Here is a 19,103-nt window from a genome sequence, read left to right as displayed (position 1 = left end):
ACCTGTACCACTTCACCTCAAGTTTTACTGATCTGGCTTTGTGTGAAATAGAGTGCATTTCAATACATTAAGATGCAACCTTAACAGACAAACTGGAGAAGCATTAAAACCTTTCCAAGAAGATGGCGATGGGGGTGCGTTTTTCTATTATAGGATCTAATTACACTGGCTGTCTTCTGGGGGCTAGCTTAAGAAGTGGAGTGCCAGTACTTAGTTGCTAATTTGTTTCCTGGTCTTTTGGTCCCATGGACTGCGGCCCCCTAAGCTCCTCAGTTCATGGGATTCTCCAAGCAAAAGTACTGAAGTGGGTTGCCATTCCCTGCTCCAGGGGATCTTCTTAACCCAGGGGTCCAACCTGGGTCTCCTGCATTGCAGGCAGATTCGTCACCGAGCCACTAGGGAAGCCCCTAAGAAGCAAAGCCGAAGCCCAAATGAAGACATAAATCAAAATACTGCGGCCCAGGCCCTCTGGAGGAAGGGCTTGGCTTATACTTGACCCTCCTTGTGGCTTTTGGGAGCAGCTTCTCCGCAGCTGTGCCCCAGGTCCCAGCAGCTGTCTTGGAGAAGCCACGTGACTGTTAAATGACTACATTTCATCAATTAGAGAAAATAAGGAATGGGAAAATCATCATTTTTCTGTTCTTCCTCAACTGAGTCAGGTGACACTGACTTAATAGCTGACTTTACTTTTATTTAGTTAAAAACATCAGTTTAGGCCTTTTATGGAATCGTAAAAGAGCAAGGTTTCCATTGGGCTCTGATCAGATCGTCCTCCCTACCGATGATCTGGATGCCTTTCTGAGTCGCTGCTCCCGGGACGCCTGCGAGTATTCTCTATACTTGAAACCTACGCTCGGCGGAGGCGCCGCCTCCCGGGAGAGGGAGGGTGCAAGAAGGGGGCGGGTCCATTTAAATACCGACGAGGCGCGCCTCTCCATTGGCGGCCGGCCTGTCCGTCCCCAGAGGGGCGGGGCGTCCCGGGGGCTGGAGTGCGGTACCTGGGCGAGAGGCGCACCAGAAAGCCCACGTTGGCCGCTGCGGGCAGCGCGGCTCCGAGACGCGGGAGCCTGCGAACTCCGGCGCTGCCGCCGCCGCTCCGCTCCGCGCCCCGGCCCGCGTCCCTCCCGTCCCTTCTGCGAACCGGGGTTAGGCCGGGGTGGGGGCAGCCGAGCCAGCACGGAACGGAGAGCAGGATCCTGACCGCCTGCGCTCGGGCAGGGGAGGAGCGCGCCGAGATCTCGAGGGCGATCCGGAGACCGAGGGGCGCGGAGTTTGTGAGCGAGAAGGAAGTTCAAGCCTCGCCGAGAGGGTTGGAACCTTGGGACGCCTCTTCGCCACGGCCGGGGCCCTCCGGCGGGGGTACACTTCACGGCGGCCGCGCGAGCGAGGCGCAGGCGTGCGCGGGGGCGATGCCGGGCATCCCCCGACGCTGGTGAGCCGCCCCGGGAGGGCTGTGCGCCCGCAGCCAGACCCTAGAGTAACTGCCCCCTGACCCGCCCGGGGGCGAGGACGCCCTCTGCAGCGCGGCCCGGACTCGGACGCACCTGGCCTGGACCTTGCGCCTCCGCAGACCTCCGCGGGGGTGCGGGGTTTCCCCTTGCCCCTCCAGTGGTTCTGCGGCGGGGATCGCGCCCCCTCCGCCTCCCTTCCAGTCCGGGCAACTGGGGGCGCCCCAGAGAACCATGAGAGATAAGGACTGAGGCCGGGAAGGGGAAGCGAGTCCGCCGAGAGGTGGCGGGGGGAGCTGTTCACGCCAAGGGCCACCGCGGCCGCGCTCCGGCCTCGCTCCGCCGCTCCACGCCTCGCGGGGCCCGCGGGGCCCGCCCGGCCCGGCGGGGATGCTGGGGCGGACGGCGCAGTGGCTGTGCTGGTGGTGGGGGCTGTTGTGCAGCTTCTGCGGGCCCCCGCCCCTGCCCGCCGCCGCCGCCGCCGGGGGGGCGTTGCTGGGGGACGGCGGGAGCCCGGGCCACGCGGAGCGGCCACCCCCGCCGCAGACATCCTCCTCGGGCTTCCTGTACCGGCGGCTCAAGACGCACGAGAAGCGGGAGATGCAGAGAGAGATCCTGTCGGTGCTGGGGCTCCCGCACCGGCCGCGGCCCCTGCACGGCCTCCCGCAGCCCCCGGTGTTCCCGCAGCAGCAGCCAGCTCGCGGGGAGCCCCCGCCCGGGCGGCTGAAGTCTGCGCCCCTCTTCATGCTGGACCTGTACAACGCCCTGTCCGCCGACGACGAGGAGGACGGGGCTTCGGACGAGGAGAGGCGGCAGCCCGGGCCGCGCGGAGGGGCCGGCGCGTCCCAGCCCCGGTCCCCATCTCCGGGCGCCGCGCACCCCCTCGGCAGCGGGAGCCTCCTGGCCACCGGGCCTGGCGGGGGCGCGTCCCCACTGACCAGCGCGCAGGACAGCGCCTTCCTCAACGACGCCGATATGGTCATGAGCTTTGTGAACCTGGGTAAGTATCGGGGGCGGGCGGGCGGGGTGGGTGGCTGGGTAGCGTAAAGACCAGAACATTCTTCCCTTTCCAGTCTCCTGGGCGCGGGGCGCAGGGAGTGAGAGGGTGGAGGAGCCCCTGGCGCTGGGGGCCCCGGCGGGGAAGCGCGGACCGGCCAGCGGCCCTCGCACCACCTGCGCGGCCCGGGGGCGGGAGAGGGGGCGGCACGTGCTCTCCCAGCCCCTGGCTGCTCGCCGCGGCGCGGGGGCGGGCTGGGGCGCTGGGTCCCGAATGCGGCGCTGGCTGGCGCGTCTCCGCGAGCCGCCCGAGCACAGTCTGCGCTTTTCGCAGTTGGTGCCCGGCTCGGGCCCCGTTAACTCGACTGTGGCAGAAAAGTCCGGCCCAAGTGGGGCCAGCTGGGACGGAGAAGGCGCTTCAACACTTTGCCCCTCCTGTTTGGTTCGGCGTCCTCAACTCTCTTGAGTGCCTGTTCTCCCACCGGGAGCAGCTGAGAACTTTAGAAAAGTTGACGATTGTGGTGAAGTAGTGTCCACCGATTTGGGGGAGGAGGGATGCACAAGGAAGTCCCGAAAGGACCGCGGGAGGCTCGCCAGCCCCAGCGAGTCTGGGCTCGCGCGGGCTTGGGGTCGCTCCCCTAGTACCCTCGCTCACATGTCTTTGGCCCGAGTCCTCAAAGGCTGAACTCTTGATCAGCTCGGCCCAAGCTGGACGGGCAGAGAAAGGGTGTGGGTTGGGGGCTGGGGTTGGGCCGGGAGCTGGTCTGAACCGGTTGCCAGGCAACAGAATGGAAATTCAAGGGCGGCTAAATCGGGCTCAGCCGCAAATGTTCTGTGGCAAACCCGGACCGAGTCAGAGCTTTTCCCCCTCGCGTCTTCGTATCTGTAAATGAGAACGGCGTGAGGAGGACTTTCCCCAGAATCTGTGCCTCCGATCTGCGCTCCTCTTCATTCATAAACTGACTCAGCGTAGACGCAGCGATGTAGGGGCCGCGCTCTAGGCAGGGAGAAGTGGGGCACAGGAGCCACGACCCGAGCGGGCGCAGCCGCACGGTGGGGTGGGTCTTCGCGGACTTCCCTTCCGAGGCGAGACGTGCGGCTCTGCCCAGGCCCCGAAGTCGGTTTGCAGGCATTGCCAGAGCAGCTCCCGCGTCTCCAAGCCACGTCGGAGACGTCCGTCTTTTAAGGACAACCCCCATGTCAAAAACCTTAAGCGAGTCCTTTATAAGTCTTTCAAGGAGAGAATCAACTCCGCTGAGCTTTGGGGGAAGAAAGGACGGGGGCGGAGGGGCGGGGTTCCGGAAGGTATGGAGCAAGACCGCAGACGTCCGAGGGGTGCAGGCATCCTCCTGGGAAACTCCTGACGCAGAATCTCACAGGGACTGGAGGCTCCAGGCCTGCCTGTCTGGCTCCTTGCAGCGCCACGGGTTCTGATTGGACAGGAGTTTTCACAATTTATTGGGATCAAAGCCAAGGTGGAGCCACCTCCAAGAAGTATTCTAAGGAAATTCTCAAGCCAGTCAGTCAAGCTGGGGCACCGGAGAGGCACCAGCGCTGTTCCTTATTCTAACATCTCTGCTGCTTCTGTCTTAGTAAATTCCTCGCCCTCATTACCCCCCTCCTCTAATCCCCTAAATTTCTTCCCTTGGAGAAATGTTTCATTGCCTTTTGGGGGTAATCCCCAACTTGAACAAAGTGGGAAGAATAGCACTTGTGACTTCTTCAGGGACAGTTGGAGCACACTTTCCAGAAAACAGTTCCTAGGCTTAAGGTCATGGTTCTCGACCTGGCATACGTGATGCTGGGCTGTTCCCCAGAGCAGTTAAGTCAGAATCTTAGTGGCCACGGTCCAGAAGCCCTGGCGCGGGAGATCCTGACCTCTGAAGGCAATCAAATCACTCCAGAAAGCAGTTAACAGCAATGCTTCTTTATGTCAGTGGCTTCCAAACATTGCTATACATGAGGGTCACCTGGAGGGCTTTTAGGCCTAGATGTCCAGGTGGTACCCCCATCAGTGAAATCAATGCATGGCTGAAAGCTGGATATCAATGTTTTTTAAAGATCCTCAGGTGATTCCAATGCTTGGGAACCACTGGTATTTGAAATTGTAAGTTGGCCTGAGGCAAGTTTGTAAAGTTTGACATTCGCTGTTTAGTGACCTCCAAATTCTCACTCCTTGCTTTTCTGAGCTTTCCAGGTCTACAGGTACACGTGGCTTCTGAGCCACACTGCTTGAAGCTGTTTGTCAACTCTTATCCTGCAAAAACAACCACTTAACATATTCCCTAGGGATTTTTCAGAAAGCTTTTTAAAGATTCAAAAAATAGCACTGAAAAACTCTAAAAGAACTCAATAATAGTGTCATTTCAGGCCAGGGACAGGCTGTTATGAAACAAAAGAGACTCCTAGGTAGGGAGTTCTGCCCCAAGCCCTTCTTAGACTTTCTGATTGCAAGTTATAGCTATTTGTAGATGCGGTTCTGGACTCCACATGGGTAGAGGAGAAAACCTTTCCAGGTAAGTTGAATCCAAGTCACAAGCCATGTCGCCTGCCACTCAGACAATGCTATTTAACATTAATCCATTTAGCAGTAGGAAAGGAGGATTTTATTATGAGAGGCTAAAAATGTGATGAAATCTGATTATCATAGCTTTGATCGTTAGGACAGTACATTTTAAGGAAGTAATTGCTTGTGCTGTGCTAAGTCGCTTCAGTTGTGTCCAGCTCTTTGCGACCCATGGGCTGCAGCCCACTTGGTTCCTCTGTCCGTGGGGATTCTCCAGGGAAAAATATTGGAGTGGGTTGCTGTGCCCTCCTCCAGGGGATCTTCCTGACCCAGGGATGGAACCTGTGGCTCTTATGATTCCTGAGTTGGCAGGTGGGTTCTTTACCACTAGTGCCACCTGGAAAGCTCAGTAATTGCTTCGCAATGTGGATTCTCTAAGGGTGCTGAGACAATCCACAGATTTCTTCCTCCCTGTCCATGGCGTGTTAGTTACTGCATTACATGACTAAAGAACCCTACAGAAGTTGGCAGGATGGGTTTTAATGTGTTCTTATATACCTACTGAGTTAGGTAAGTTACAAACTGAAAGTTACAAAGTAAGTTACAAACTGGGTCTAAGGGAATGTGTTACATGGTTGTAAACATCCTCCTGGGACAGAGGAGTAACTTATTCATGAAATACATTGGAAATGCTTGGAGCCTTGTCAGTCAGAGAGGCATCATCAGGAAGTATGAATCAACAGGATACATTTCTTTTGCATATCCCCAAGGCCGGTCATTTGCTGTTTGTGTTGACGGTTTTACACTCTCTGGGTGAGCAGTCTGTTGATCTGTAACTTCTTTCGTTCTAACCGGCTGGTGTGCAGAGTGCCTGCCAGGCAAGCTGGGTGCTCGTTAACCTGCATTCAATCCCGGCCATGGGTGCCTTTTCCTACTTGTTTCCTAATGCTGAAAATGTCTTGGCAGCCTGATAAGCAAGCCTGCCAATGTCAGGTGACCTTGGAGAAGTATCCTGAACTGTCTCAGATCTTAGCTTAAAACTCATCTTTGAGAAGAAACCTTCTCTAACCACTTGGTGGAAACTGGTGTGGCCCCCACCTTCTCACTTGTTTATGGTCACTGTACCCTGTTTATTTCCTTGGTTTCACTTATCACAGGGAGTGCTGGTTTTTTTTTTTTTTTCCTTTAAAATTTGCTTACTCATTTTGTTTGTCTCCGCTCTAGGATATCAGCCTCAGAAAGTAACCAGGCTTATCCACTGTTGTAACCTAAGTTCCTAATACAATGCTGAGCATACTGAAGGTGCTTAGTCAAGAGGGAATGAAACTAGACATATTCATTTAAAATTTGTATTTCACTAATCTGTTTAGGGGGCATCTGATTTAGCTCATTTACAAGTGACATATTGATTTTTATTAACTTTTTAATGCATTTATTTGGGCTGAGCTGGGTCTGCATTGCCTCACATGGGCTTTCTCTAGTTGCAGTGAGTGGGGGCGTCTCTGTTTGGTGCAAGGGCCTCTGATTGCAGTGGTTGCGGTTGCTTGTTGCAGAGCACAGGCGAGCGGGCTTAGTGGCCTTGAGGCATGCGGGATCGAACCCATGTTCCCTGGATTGACAGGTGGATTCTTAACCACTGGACCAGCAGGAAAGTCCCTACTTGATTTTTTTTTTAACTTTTTGTATTGGAGTATAGCTGATTAACAGTGTTGTGATAGTTTTAGGTGAAAAACAAGAACCTACACGATTTTTATTAAGTAAAACATTTGAGGTAAGTGAAGACAGGTAATCTCAGTCTCTGAGATTCATGATAATCTGATGTATATTTTCAGGCTTTATTAAACACCTCTCTATTAGTTACCCATGTGGTTGTTAATTCATAATAAGCATTACGTTTGAGAGTAGTGCAACGTTTTAGTTAAATCTCTGCGTTTCAGACTTTAAGTTAATGAGGTATTGATCTACAGATGTTAGTGAAAGTCACTCAGTGGTGTCCAACTTTTTGCGACCCCATGGACCATACAGTCCATGGAGTTCTCCAGGCCAGAACACTGGAGTGGGTAGCCTTTCCCTTCTCCAGGGGATCTTCCAACCCAGGGATTGAATCCAGATCTCCTGAATAGAAGGCAGATTCTTTACCAGCTGAGCCACCAGGGAAGCCCACAGATGCTAGGATAAAATGGAAAAAAAAAAAAAAAAACCGAAACACAAAAAACTCAAGTTATGGTCAGAAAAAGGAATCAGCATGTGTTCGTACAAGTAACAAGAAACTTATTGTACTAAAAATACTGGCAATCTTCTGAACAAAATTACTCTTGGGAAACATAAATTAGAAGAAAAATGGAGTACTCTTTCCTTGGATTTGTAACCAGATACACTGTTGTGTCTTTTTCTTATATGATCAGTGGGCCTATTTTTCATTTAAGCTGCCTGTGTTTAGGAAGATTTTTGTTAGGAGAAAATAAATCCATGCCTGCAAGCTATTCACAGCAAAAATAGTTTGAAGAACTTGATTGCAAGAGTGTGGCTCAGAAAAGCAGTGGCTGGTCCCCTAAAGAGATTTCAAATACTAAATGTGAAATTCAGTGGTATTTCAACCAAGTTGTACAAAATGTTCTTAAACTTGGATCAAAGGGCAAGCAGATACCATTGTTTAGCTCTCAGATGGTGCTTCCTCTGAATGTCCTTCTAAGAATGGGTATAAATCCTTTTTAGATGTGTTGAGTCATTCTTAGTTCCTCTGTTGAGAACTTACCTCTGATTCGCATAGAGGAAAGATTCCTAGTGATATAAACATCTGTGTCAGTGAAAAAAATCCCCACAGTTCAGCACTTTCTTCAGCATGTAATTGCTTCATCCCCGTGCCTTCAGAGTTTGGCTACTTTGAATGTTGGGTTTCACACGTTTTCCTTGGATATGGGAGTGAGAGGGTGAATACTGGATATCAGAGACTCTCAGATGACCAGCCGCTCTCGTCTTTGCCTCTCTTCCGTCTGTTTACGAAGCTGAGTTAGGAAAGTGAGGCCAGTACCATTTCTTGGGTAATTAATCAGCTTTGGGTACTTTCTCCTCTCCTGTTTACCATCCTGTGTTTAACAATGGATTATTCCATGGGGGGCTCTGTTTTTCTTAATATGAAGACATTGCACTTTTAATTTTTCCATTTGAGCCTTATTCTGGTTTTTCACTCTTTCCTCTTGTCTAAATTTGTGACATCACCTTTGGTGCCTGCAGCAGTGGGAAGACAAGTGGGCAATATTTTAATCAGATCATCATGTTCCAGAGTAGTCCAAGCTTCCGTAAGTGTGAGTAAAAGGAGTAGAAACCAGTGTAGACGCTTGCTACGAGCTGAGGCCTTGAAAGGCCCACGCGTGTAAACAGCTGTTACACATTCACCTGCGTCCCCTGCTGCCCCAGACCATCAGTCTACCCAGCCTGTCCCAGGCAGATGACATAGCTGTCCTGGCCGCATGGTGTCTCCCAGGGGCTGGTGTGGGCGCAGCTGGCATCCTCTCCTCCCCTTCTGTGTTCCCCACAAAGAGCCGGTGTGTTCTGTCTTCATCTCTGTTTTCGTCATGACAGCTGAGTTGCTTTCATGTAAGCACATTTACTCATAATATCCTTACCTCCTGGCTCTCCTCTCTTCCACCTTTTGTCCTCTGGAAACTTGGGACCAGAAAATACCCCTAATCCTCCCGGCGATTTAGGATAGTGGTGACACTTGTGTTAAGAAGGAAAGCCAGTCTTGTTTTCATGAAAGCTAGTTAAACAACCGGGGGTGTATCAACCTCTACAGTCTTGCGCATGCCAGAAATTCTTGAAACTGCAGTTATACCTGTTTGTCTTCCTCTGTAAGTTTTTTATTTTTATTTTTTAATGGTTTTTAGTTTTATTTTTTGTGTTTTTATTAAGAAATGTTTCATTAAAGTATAGTTGATTTACAGTGATACGTTAGTTTCAGTTGTAGAGCAAAATGATTCCGTTATCCATATATGTATATATGTCTATGTATCTTTTTTGAATTCTTCTCCCTGATAGGCTATTACCAGATAGCTAGTATGTTCCTGTGCTATACTGTAGGTCCTTATTGGTCATCTGTTTTATATATAGCAGCATATATATGTTCATCCGAAACTCCTAATTTAGTCCCCTCCTCCAAGCTTTAGAAATAAGACATTGTAGTCTGCTGAAGTTGATTGGACTGTTTGGCTCCACTTACTAGTGTTTTGGAAATGTTGTCCTCTGCAATTATCTTTTTCCCACTGTCAGTAGGTAGAATTTCAGCCTCCTTATGAAGCTAGACCCTGGAGCTGGCTTGCAGACATGGAGCTATCTTCCATGACATCGCCTTTCTGGAGGAACATGCCCAGCAGTGGACAACCTGTTTTTTTAAGCTGGATTTCCTTTACCCATTGGCAGCTAGGGATGATTGACCCACCTGTGCTGTCCCTAGGTCCTAGAATTTACAGCGTGAAAGGTTCATGTCATCTCTTCTGTTAGTACGCTTGTGAGAGGTACTCAGGCCCACTTCCTCTGCACTGCCGGTGCGTCTCAAGCTGAGGAACGACCAACAGAGCCACTGAGAGAGCCTAAAGCATCTGAGAAATAGGGCCATGGCGTTGTTGGTCAGACGTGAGTCGATAACTCAGGAGAAATTAAAAGCATGCAGGACTGCAGCCCAGGGCAAGAGGTGGGGAGCCCGGATCTGGAATTTTGTGGAATTTCTTTTAGTGGATAGCATTCTCTCCTAGAACTCTGCTTTTAGAAAAGAAGAAGAAAAAAAAAAAAACAAAAAACTAAGCATCTCTATAAATATCCTCCTCTTTGGTATGCTGAAGGACCATTGACCTTAAAGAGTTGTTTTCTTCTCCAAAAATGAGCTGAAAACCACGTTGCCCTGAGCGGCATTGTTCTACTGATGTTCACAGGCTCTGATTCTCTTCCTGCCCTGCCCATGTCCATTATTAAGGAGACTGGGTCCATAATAGAGATGCTATCTAAATTGCATCAGGTAATTCCTGGATGGGTCCCCACGGTCCAGTTATCTCCAACCCAGTCCCAGATGACTGGGCTGAAGACTCCCCTGCAAGCATTTTTGCAGAATGAGGTTCTAGTTCCGAGTGGGAGAGCCTTCCTGGCCCTTGGGTTCATGGGCACACGCCCTTGGTTTCTGATCCTGCCAGATAGGTCGGGGATTGTCCCACGCCTCAGACGTCCTTGCTCCGTCGTGCTAGCTTGATGTTCAGATTGTTTTCTCATCATCTGAGCGGTCCGAGGGGGGAGGAGCAGGCTGACTTCTCAGCAGGCAGGCGGCACAGCCCAGGAGCCCTCTCTCCGCCGAACTTTGAAACCAGCTGACAGCTTTATTACGACTCCGCTGCCCCTTAGCCTTTTCACCTTGTCCAGAGTGGAACTTCCAGCCCTTCACATCTGTGTCTGTTGGTGGTGGTTCCTGTGTTTACAGTCTTGTTGGTTTCCTGTTCACGAACATGGGCTGGCAGAAAATTCTGACTTGCGTATCGGGAGAGCAGGAACTAACCACTGCCTCGTCTGGGTAATTTTCTATGCTGATGTGGCTGGGAGATTTTTATAATCGACCTTGATCTCTGAGACTGCTTACTTTCTCCCCACCTCCCCTTTCAATCTACGAATTGACATACCCTAAAGACAGAGCTTTGTAAACTACACCATGAAGGGCTAAAAGTTTCACTTTTTTCCCCCCAGATGTTATTGAACATACCTCTATGGGAATAAATTAGCAGAGAAGCTGCATAGTAAAAATACTTTTTAGAACAGTCTGTCTATAGTAAAACTGAGTGAAAAGCTCAGATTTCCCACATACTCCCATACCTCCACTTGCGTCCAACCCCTCCCAGGACCACCATGCCCCACCAGACTGGTGCATAGCTTACGGTCAATGGCCCTGCATGGACATAGTATCACTCAAGGCCCATAGGTTGCATTATTGCTCACCATTGGTGTTCTCCATTCTGTGGGTTTGGATGAGTGTTTAATGACATGTGTCCATGCTTATGGTATCATATGGAGTAGTTTCACCTGAAAATCTGTGGAGAAACTGTACATTTAGCTGGGAAAGCAAATCAATAAAAATCCAAAAATTCAACGTAGAGTTTGGGGGAAGAGAAAATACCATCAAAGAATATTGTCTGGGCAGCTTTATCCCATCAGTATATGAGTAGTTTTGATTGACTATGTCGGCCTTATTTTGTGTTTCTGTGCGTTGACAGCAATTCCATTAGAAACCCCTCTCTTTCTTTTTTTTTTTTATAAGTCTAGGAGTTTAAAGTCTTTTTTCCTCCACATGCTTTCAGTGAGGTGTCTGTCACCATAGTACCTAGACAACCCCTCAGGCAGAGATACGAGCGATTAAATTTCTCCCTGGCTTGTGCCCTGTTTGATCCATGCTCGGCGGGATTGGGGGAGTAAAAGAAAGCAGCCTGAGGAATGGATAAGAATCAGGAATTCTGTGCTTGTAAATTATTAAAAATTGGGGGGGGGTAATGTTATTGGCGAGAGGGGTTCAAGCTTTCAGAAAGAAAGAAAAAAATATTGTTAAAACTTCGTGTGAGTTTTGGATTGAGAAGCTCCCAAAAATACCTTTTACTCCCTTAGTGGCAGGATCAGGGAACTTGAAAAGGTTTCCTCAGGAGAGACTGTTTAGATCAGATTAAAATTAACAGAGACTCCATAAACTAGTGGTCTTTGTAGATTAGGCTCATTTGCTTTGAACTGTTTTCCGTGAGAAAAGGCTATACCGATTAATGGTAAATAATGAGAAAAGGCAATAATCAAGTAACATGGTAACCCTCAAGAGCGCTGTTGAACAAATTGCTGGCCATTCATCTGAGGTAGGTTGGGGACCTGTGAGCATTTCTTTTCAAATATCGTAAGGTGAGACCCTTCACGAGTTCTCCCCAGTTCTCCTTGAGTCAGCTATCTGTGTGATTAGGGTATTTTCTCAATTCTAGCTACACAACTCCTTTATTGCCTGACACATCCCTGTGGAGATGAAACCTCTCAAAAAGAAGAGCTTGGCACAGGGCTGTGTCAGTACGTTTGAGGAATTCAGCTTGCTTCCATATCACCTGACTTAGTATGCACGGTGGTTTCGCTCTCTCTCTGGTGGGAGAGAAGTCTTTTCCCCTGTTAAACTTTAATTTTTTTTTGGCTGTGCTGGGTCTTCACTGTTGCACGTGACTTTCTCTGGTTGCGGGGAGTGGGCACTGTTCATTGTGGTACCCGGGCTCCTCACGGGGGTGGCTTCTCACTGTAGAGCTTGGGCTCTAGGCCCAGGGTCTTCAGCAGCTGCAGCACGTGGGTTCATTAGCCATGGCTCGTGGGTTCTAGAGCATGCAGGCTTCAGTAGTTGGGCACATGGGCTTGGTTGCTCCTTGGCACGTGGCATCTTCCCGGACCAGAGATTAAACCCGTGTCCCCTCCACTGGCAGGTGGATTCTCACCCACTGTGCCACCAGCATCATCTGGGACAGAAGTCTGAGCCAAAAGGCTTATGGAGGGTAAGGTAAGGAGGATGCACAGGTGTCTTCAGCTGAAGCTATTTGGAGAGTTGCGTTTCTCCCAAAGGCCATGGAACCGGCCTCTGCATTTTGCTGGGGTCTCTTTAGGGCAGAAGCCCCTCATACCACTTTGGGAACCCCTCTCACCAATCTTGCACCTTGCCTGCATATCTGCTGGCTTGAGGCTGTTTGTCGTACAGCACCTACGTGTCATCACTGTTAGAGGTGGAAGTCTGGACGGCTCAAGCGTGCGAGTGGCACCCCGTGGGACTTGCTTTCCCCCTCTATCCTCTTGCCTCTTTCTCCTCTTCCTCCCATTAATAAATTTGGCCACCCCACTGCCTTTATTTCCTCTTTTACATCTTGTTTATTTTTCAGTGGTGCTGATGGCTTTGGTTGTCACGAACAGCACACTGTATACACCTCTCCATGGAGTCTCATAGCTTCTACCACCAAAATAACACATCGCTCACTGGAGTGGTTAAGTAGCTGGTTTTCTTGAGGGTGATAGAAAGTGCTTTAAGGCCTCTTCAGTGCAGAGTTGAAGATAGAGCGCTTGATTAAGATTCCAGAAGCTTAAGCCTCCTCTCTTTGTGTTATCCCTTTTTAGCCTGTTCGAGCCATTTAGCCAAATCTCAGCATCTTTCTTTGTCTGTAGATGTGAATATTGGGCTGGATCAGCATTTTCCTAATAGCATTTCATGGGACACTTCTCCCAAATGCTCTGCAGAGGAAGAGTATGGAAGCACTTAGCATTACATTCTTCTTTTGGAGATCCTGTGTCTGGGAGGATGTTAAGCCCAGCAGTAGGGAAGTCTGCTAGCAAGCTTTTCTGAGCTTTTTGAGCTGACTTTTGCTCTGTAACCCCTTTTCCCCATGAAACATTCTTGTGTTATTTCTCTGCCCTAATAGCCTCTCCTGATCCTTCCCGGGTCTCCCTGTAGAGCAGGGGCGGGGCCGCAGGCGGCTGCCTTTCCAGTGGCTTCAGCCGTCTCTGGAAGGGCTGCCTGGTGCTGACTTGCATGGGTGGCCCCAGGCCCTCTTCCTTCTCCCAAAGGCGGCTGTGGCTTCGGGCTGTTGCTCGTCTGTGGGTTGTCTCACCGTGACTTGCTTGCCTCTCCCACTGTGATGCCAGCAGTCCCATGCATTCAGTTCCTTCTGTCGTAAACACTTGCTAGGGTTTCTCTTTCCCTGGCTGGACCCTGATCGCCGCAGCCTTTTCCTTCTCTAGAATATAGCAGAGAAACCCCAGACTTTATAATGCTCAGGGGTTCTAGGAGTGTTCCGTGTGTGTATCTTTGATTAATTTTTTCCAACAGCTTTCTTGCGGTATCATTGACATACAGTAAGCTGCTTATTTAAAGTATATGATACGATAAACTTTGACTTATATAAGTGCCTCTGAAGCCATCACCACTATCAAGATAGTGTATCCAGAGCTATTCCTTTTAAATGGTTGCCTGTGCCAGGAAATGGAATAATATCCTGATACAGAGGTAATGTAGTGAAAATCCCATCTTTCATTGATGCCATTTCAGTTCATGCTTTATTGTATGTGCTTGGGACATCCTTAAGAATGGAATTTGCTGAAGATGCTTGTGAATGATTATTTTGGATCAGAGAACTCTCCAGGGTTAAGACCACTCTTTGCAGTGTTTACTGGCCTCCATCCTGTATTTCACCTCCCGTATTTTTTTATTTTTTTATAGGACATCATAATAAAAAATCAGCAGACCTCTTCTGATTTCAAGATCAAGCATCTGGGGCCCTTTGGGGATGGTTAGAGACACCGTTGGCATCTCCTTGATACTCAAGCTGAAAGGGTTTGATGCTTCAGGCAAACATCACCAAGATGCTTGCTTGTGTCTCTGTTTCAAATTCTGGCAGTTGAGGTAGGGCACAAGTCCAAAACATTTAAGAAAGCAGACTCCAGTTTACTCCCGACTTTCCCCTGCTAGGCTCATCCTTCTCCAAGGATTCTGGAAGCTTAAATAGAATTGCATCCTTGTTTTGTGTGTCTGGGTGAGGGGGTTGTAAGAACAGGTAAGTATTGTATTTCTTTATGGCCTTTTGCTTTGAAGAATGACTGATGTCACTTACCCTATTATCTCAGCAGGGAAGAAAATGGACTTTATGGCTGCAGATTTAGTAGGTGGGGGTTAAGCAGCTCTGTAGTAGGTGTTTTAGTCTCTAAACTGTGTCCCTTTTGGAATCTCATGGACTGTAGCCAGCCAGGGAGTCTCCCAGCAAGAACACTGGAGTGGGTTGCCATTTCCTTCTCCAGGGAATTCTTCCCGATCCAGGGATCAAACCCACATCTCTAGCACTGGCAGGTGAATATTCTACCACGGAGCCACCAGGGAAACCCTAACCATTAGTAGACAGGGGAGGATTTGGAGAATGGGGGGAGGGTGGGGAGAATTGCTGTTGAGAGTCGTGTTAATGTTTCAAGTAGCACCCAGTCTATTCACACGATAGGACAGTGTGGTGAAGTTGCTGAGCTCTCTCCTCGCCTCCCCCACCACTCAGCGAAGCTTGCCCACTTTCTACCATCCTCTTGTAGTCAGACTTCTATCCCCATCACTCTGGGGACATTCTTCTATCAAAGGCAACTAAGCATCCTTCCCCGAGTCTTCACCCTCCTCTCTGAAAGCCTTTAACCTCCTGACACACCTTACCGCCCGCTGCAGTCCTAAGAAATCCTCTGCTTAGCTTCTGGGACTCTGCTTGCTCTTTCCTGGTTCTTTTTCTGTCCCCTAGATAGCTGTTTGGGAACATTTCCTGAAAAAAAAAAAAAAAGATTCAGAGGGTTGGTGTGTAATACTCGACCTGCACATGGGGCTGGGATTGCCGTGGGTTTGGGGTGGGGGAGCCCGCTCAGATGTAGGAATAAGGAGGTAACGAGGCTGGGTGGCACCTTTCAGGTGATGCGCGTGCAGGCTGAGTGGGCTGCGGTGATGGGGCCCGGGAACTGGGGGATTCTGGCGGCCAGATGTCAGCCCCAGGGAGGTCTCCACTGGGAGCCCCTGATCATGTGAGCCCCTCTTCCTCGCCCGTCCATTTGAAGTGTGGTCAAAGTTGACTTCTCAAGCTGTTTTTGTGCAAGCCCCAGTTGGGTTTTTTAAAATGTCCAAATGTCCAGTTTCTGTGGACCCCTACTTGTGTCAAATTCATTAACAATGAATGATTAGAGAAGGGAAATGGGAAAAAAATACGTAAAAAATCAAGCCTCAGTTTGTCAGATCCCACTGATACAAAATGATTGGTCAAGTGGTTACCAAACCGTCCGGGCAGTTTCCGTGTCTGTACCCGTCTCACGGCAGGACAGTCATTCAGTTCGGAGTCAGCACAGATCTCTCACTGTTGATGCAATGAAAGCCTTCCTGGAGCCAGCCGGGACGCGGGGGCTTGCTGTGGGAATCTGCACTTGGATAAGCCCATGTGGACGGAGGGTGCTGACCGAGGCTTGAGGACCAGGGTGCCGACTGCTCAGGGCCGCCCTCGGTCCAGCCTCATGCCCGCATCCAAGCGGTTGCCGGACCTGCTATTGCTACGTCTGAAATCTCTCACTCCCATCTTCCTCCTGCGTTCCCTTCCCTTGTTCCCCAGATGAGGTCTTTGCGACCTTGGCCTGGGGTGCTGTGCCAGCCGCCCTTGCACTGGCGCCAGCTCGGTGTGTCTGTAGCACAGATGTGACCTGTTTCCCCCTCCATCACCTTCATTGGCTCATCCTCCCCTGAGGAGGCCAGGATGCCATCTGACTCCACCCTGTTTCCACTTCATCCCTCCCCTTCTCATCTCCACTGCCATTCAGCCAGCCACGTCTGCTGCGTGATTCCCTTCCTCTGGCCTTTTCTCCCGATTCCTCTCATTTTCGTTGTATCTCTGCCTGTTTCCACATTGTCCGTGGGACCTGTTTTCCACAGCCCAGCTCCCAGGCTGTGTTCTTGAGGAAGCCTTCTGGACATTTGCTTACCACGTGCCATGCCTCTTGGAAAGAACGCTGGGGTCTAGTGACCTTCTCTGGTGCAGCACGGCACGTTTGAAGGTCAGCTGTGTTGTAGATGAGTTTTGTGTGGTTTAGAGGCAGGAGCTGGGAGCCTTGTGTTCCTGTGAGGGCGCTGCCACCTGCCTGCTGAGGGGATTTGGGCAAATCACCTTCCACACCCACGTCCCTGATTCTTCATTGTGCAATGCTTTGTTCACCTGGACGCCTCTTCTCTCCCCAAGTACCTGCACTGTGCCTTACTTTACCCGTACTCAATAGATGCTTGTGGGGTGGATGGGGGGTCAGTTTCTCTATATGTAATGACTGCGTGTGGTCGTCTCTCTCTCTTTCTCTCCCTCCTTGCAATAACCCCAGCTGTTGGAGAGAAGCCTCAGTGTGGTGAATCCCTGCAGATCAGGGGCACGCTTCCAAACTTGCATGGGCACCTGTGGCCATAAAACAAGACACTGCCTTCTTGCTGGGTTTACATTCTGTGACTTTCTGGATGGTGGAGAGAAGGGAAAAAAAGGCCTTGGAAAGGAGAAATGTTATTTTTCCTCTCTCTGATGTCAGTCATTATGACTTTAAGAAGTGTTCATCGAGTCAGAAGTGCTGCTGGTCTAAATTTAAGTTTCCAACTTGCGCCCTGACTCCACCCGCAGGTGCCGACGCAAAATACTTATCTTGTCAGCTTCTCCTGGGGGCGGCTGGCTCGGCTTCCAACGTGAAGGTGTTAGACACTGTTTGCATAAGGGCTGAGGGGGTGACATCATGTCTATTGAAGCGAAGTCACTCAGCTCCCCACTAAGCAAGAGAGAGTGTTTAAAAACCCAAACCAGGTCAAAACTCAGGACAGGGTTGAGATTCCCCTACCAGGAGCAGTGAGGGCTGGCCAGGGTGAGGGTGGTCTCTTGAGTGGGTGCCTGGAGCAGTGGGGAGTTATCACCCCCACCTGTCTTCTTTCCAGACCATTTGGGGAAATGAATCAAGCAGAATGAACCTCTGAGCAGTCAGTCGGAGAGAAGGCTTAAGTGGGAGCAAGTGGGTCCAAATAGGTTGGAAAAAACGTCAAATGAGAGTAAGGGCATGCGAAATGGGATGTTTCTCTTTTTATTGGCTGTTAGAGAAGTTGTTTAAACAGCTCTTTAGTCCTTAAATTATGTATCATGAGACAGGTAGGTCTTGGGACAGAGAAACTTATTTTCCTTCCTGATCCCACTTCCATTTTGCTCTCCTTACCAGAGCATGCCAGACATAAACACTCTCATTTCCAGGATGTGTATTAGCCCTAGCGTGGAGGGAAGGGACAGACATGGCGTTGAGGGAGGCCAGGGAAGCAGCAGATGTGGTTCTTTCACAGTTTACTTGATGAGCTGTGGGATGTTGCCACGGGAACTATGAAAATGAGATGCGTCAGTCTCATCAAGTGATGTTCTGGTGTGTTTTACAGCTTTTAAATATATGTAGCTGTACTTTGCATTTTTTAGGAGAAAAACTAAATTTCTAGTTTGGCTGCAGACAAAAAAATCAAGTGAGATGAAAATATTTTAAATCAGAGAAAACAAAGTGACGAGTGAATAAAGTAGTTGCAGAGGAAGGTACGTGAATACAGCGTCAGCTCAGTTGCTCAGCCGTGTCCGACTCTGCACCCCCATGAACCGCAGCACGCCAGGCCTCCCTGTCCATCGCCAACTCCCGGAGTTCACTCAGACTCACGTCCATCAGTCGGTGATGCCATCCAGCCATCTCAGCCTCTGTCGTCCCCTTCTCCTCCTGCCCCCAATCCCTCCCAGCATCAGGGTCTTTTCCAATGAGTCAGCTCTTCGCATGAGGTGGCCAAAGTATTGGAGCTTCAGCTTCAGCATCATTCCTTCCAAAGAACACCCAGGACTGATCTCCTTCAGAATGGACTGGTTGGATCTCCTTGCAGTCCAAGGGACTCTCAAGAGTCTTCCCCAACACCACAGTTCGAAAGCATCAATTCTTTGGCGCTCAGCTTTCTTCACAGTCCAACTCTCACATCCATACGTGACCACTGGAAAAACCATAGCCTTGACTAGATTCCCTTTATAGCCCACCAACCCCAAATAAGTAGTTTATAGATATAATGATTTTCCAGATTGATTTATAGCACAATTGACAAATAGAAACTATGTATTTAAGGCATCCATTGTAATGATTTGCTATATTGTGAAATACTATTAAAATGAATGAGCATGTCTGTCACCTCACTTAACTACCATTTTTTTCCCCTTTTTGTGGTGAGAACACTGAAGATCTCTGCTTTTAGCAGATTTCAAGTATATACTGCAGTATTAATTGTATTCACATGGCTCTGCTGAGATCTCTGGGGCCCATTCACTTGGCGTAACTGAAACTTTGTATCCTTGGGCCCATGTCTTCCTGTTCCTTCCTCTGCCCCAGCCTCTTGCAACCACTCTTCCGCTCTCTGCTACTAGGAGCTGGGCTGTTTTCGAGTCTGTGTGTGAGCGAGATCACACAGTATTCATCCTTCTCTGTCCGGCTTATTTCACTTAGGATCCGGTCCTCCAGGTTCATCCACGTGGTCGAGCGCGGCCGGTATTTCCTTCCCTCAGGCTGAATCCTGTTCTGTTGTTATGTGGATC

General features: G+C 49.8%; 1 protein-coding gene across 2 annotated transcripts in view; it reads left to right on the top strand.

The window, feature by feature from the left end:
- Positions 1–961: 961 nt before the first annotated feature.
- Positions 962–19,103, top strand: part of BMP6 (bone morphogenetic protein 6) — a 145,959-nt gene continuing 127,817 nt past the window's right edge. Inside the window, exon 1 of one of the 2 annotated variants that reach the window (XM_069563101.1) lies at positions 962–2,448. In XM_069563101.1, the coding sequence (XP_069419202.1) occupies positions 1,839–2,448 (610 nt within the window). In that variant the 5' untranslated portion in view covers positions 962–1,838. The remainder of the gene's footprint in view (positions 2,449–19,103) is intronic. The other variant, XM_069563100.1, reaches the window with a different exon arrangement.

This window comes from Ovis canadensis, chromosome 20 (assembly GCF_042477335.2).
Source record: "Ovis canadensis isolate MfBH-ARS-UI-01 breed Bighorn chromosome 20, ARS-UI_OviCan_v2, whole genome shotgun sequence".
Classification (NCBI taxonomy): domain Eukaryota; kingdom Metazoa; phylum Chordata; class Mammalia; order Artiodactyla; family Bovidae; genus Ovis; species Ovis canadensis.
The sequence above is the reverse complement of the archived record's forward strand: the minus strand, read 5'-3'. Positions and strand labels throughout refer to the sequence as shown.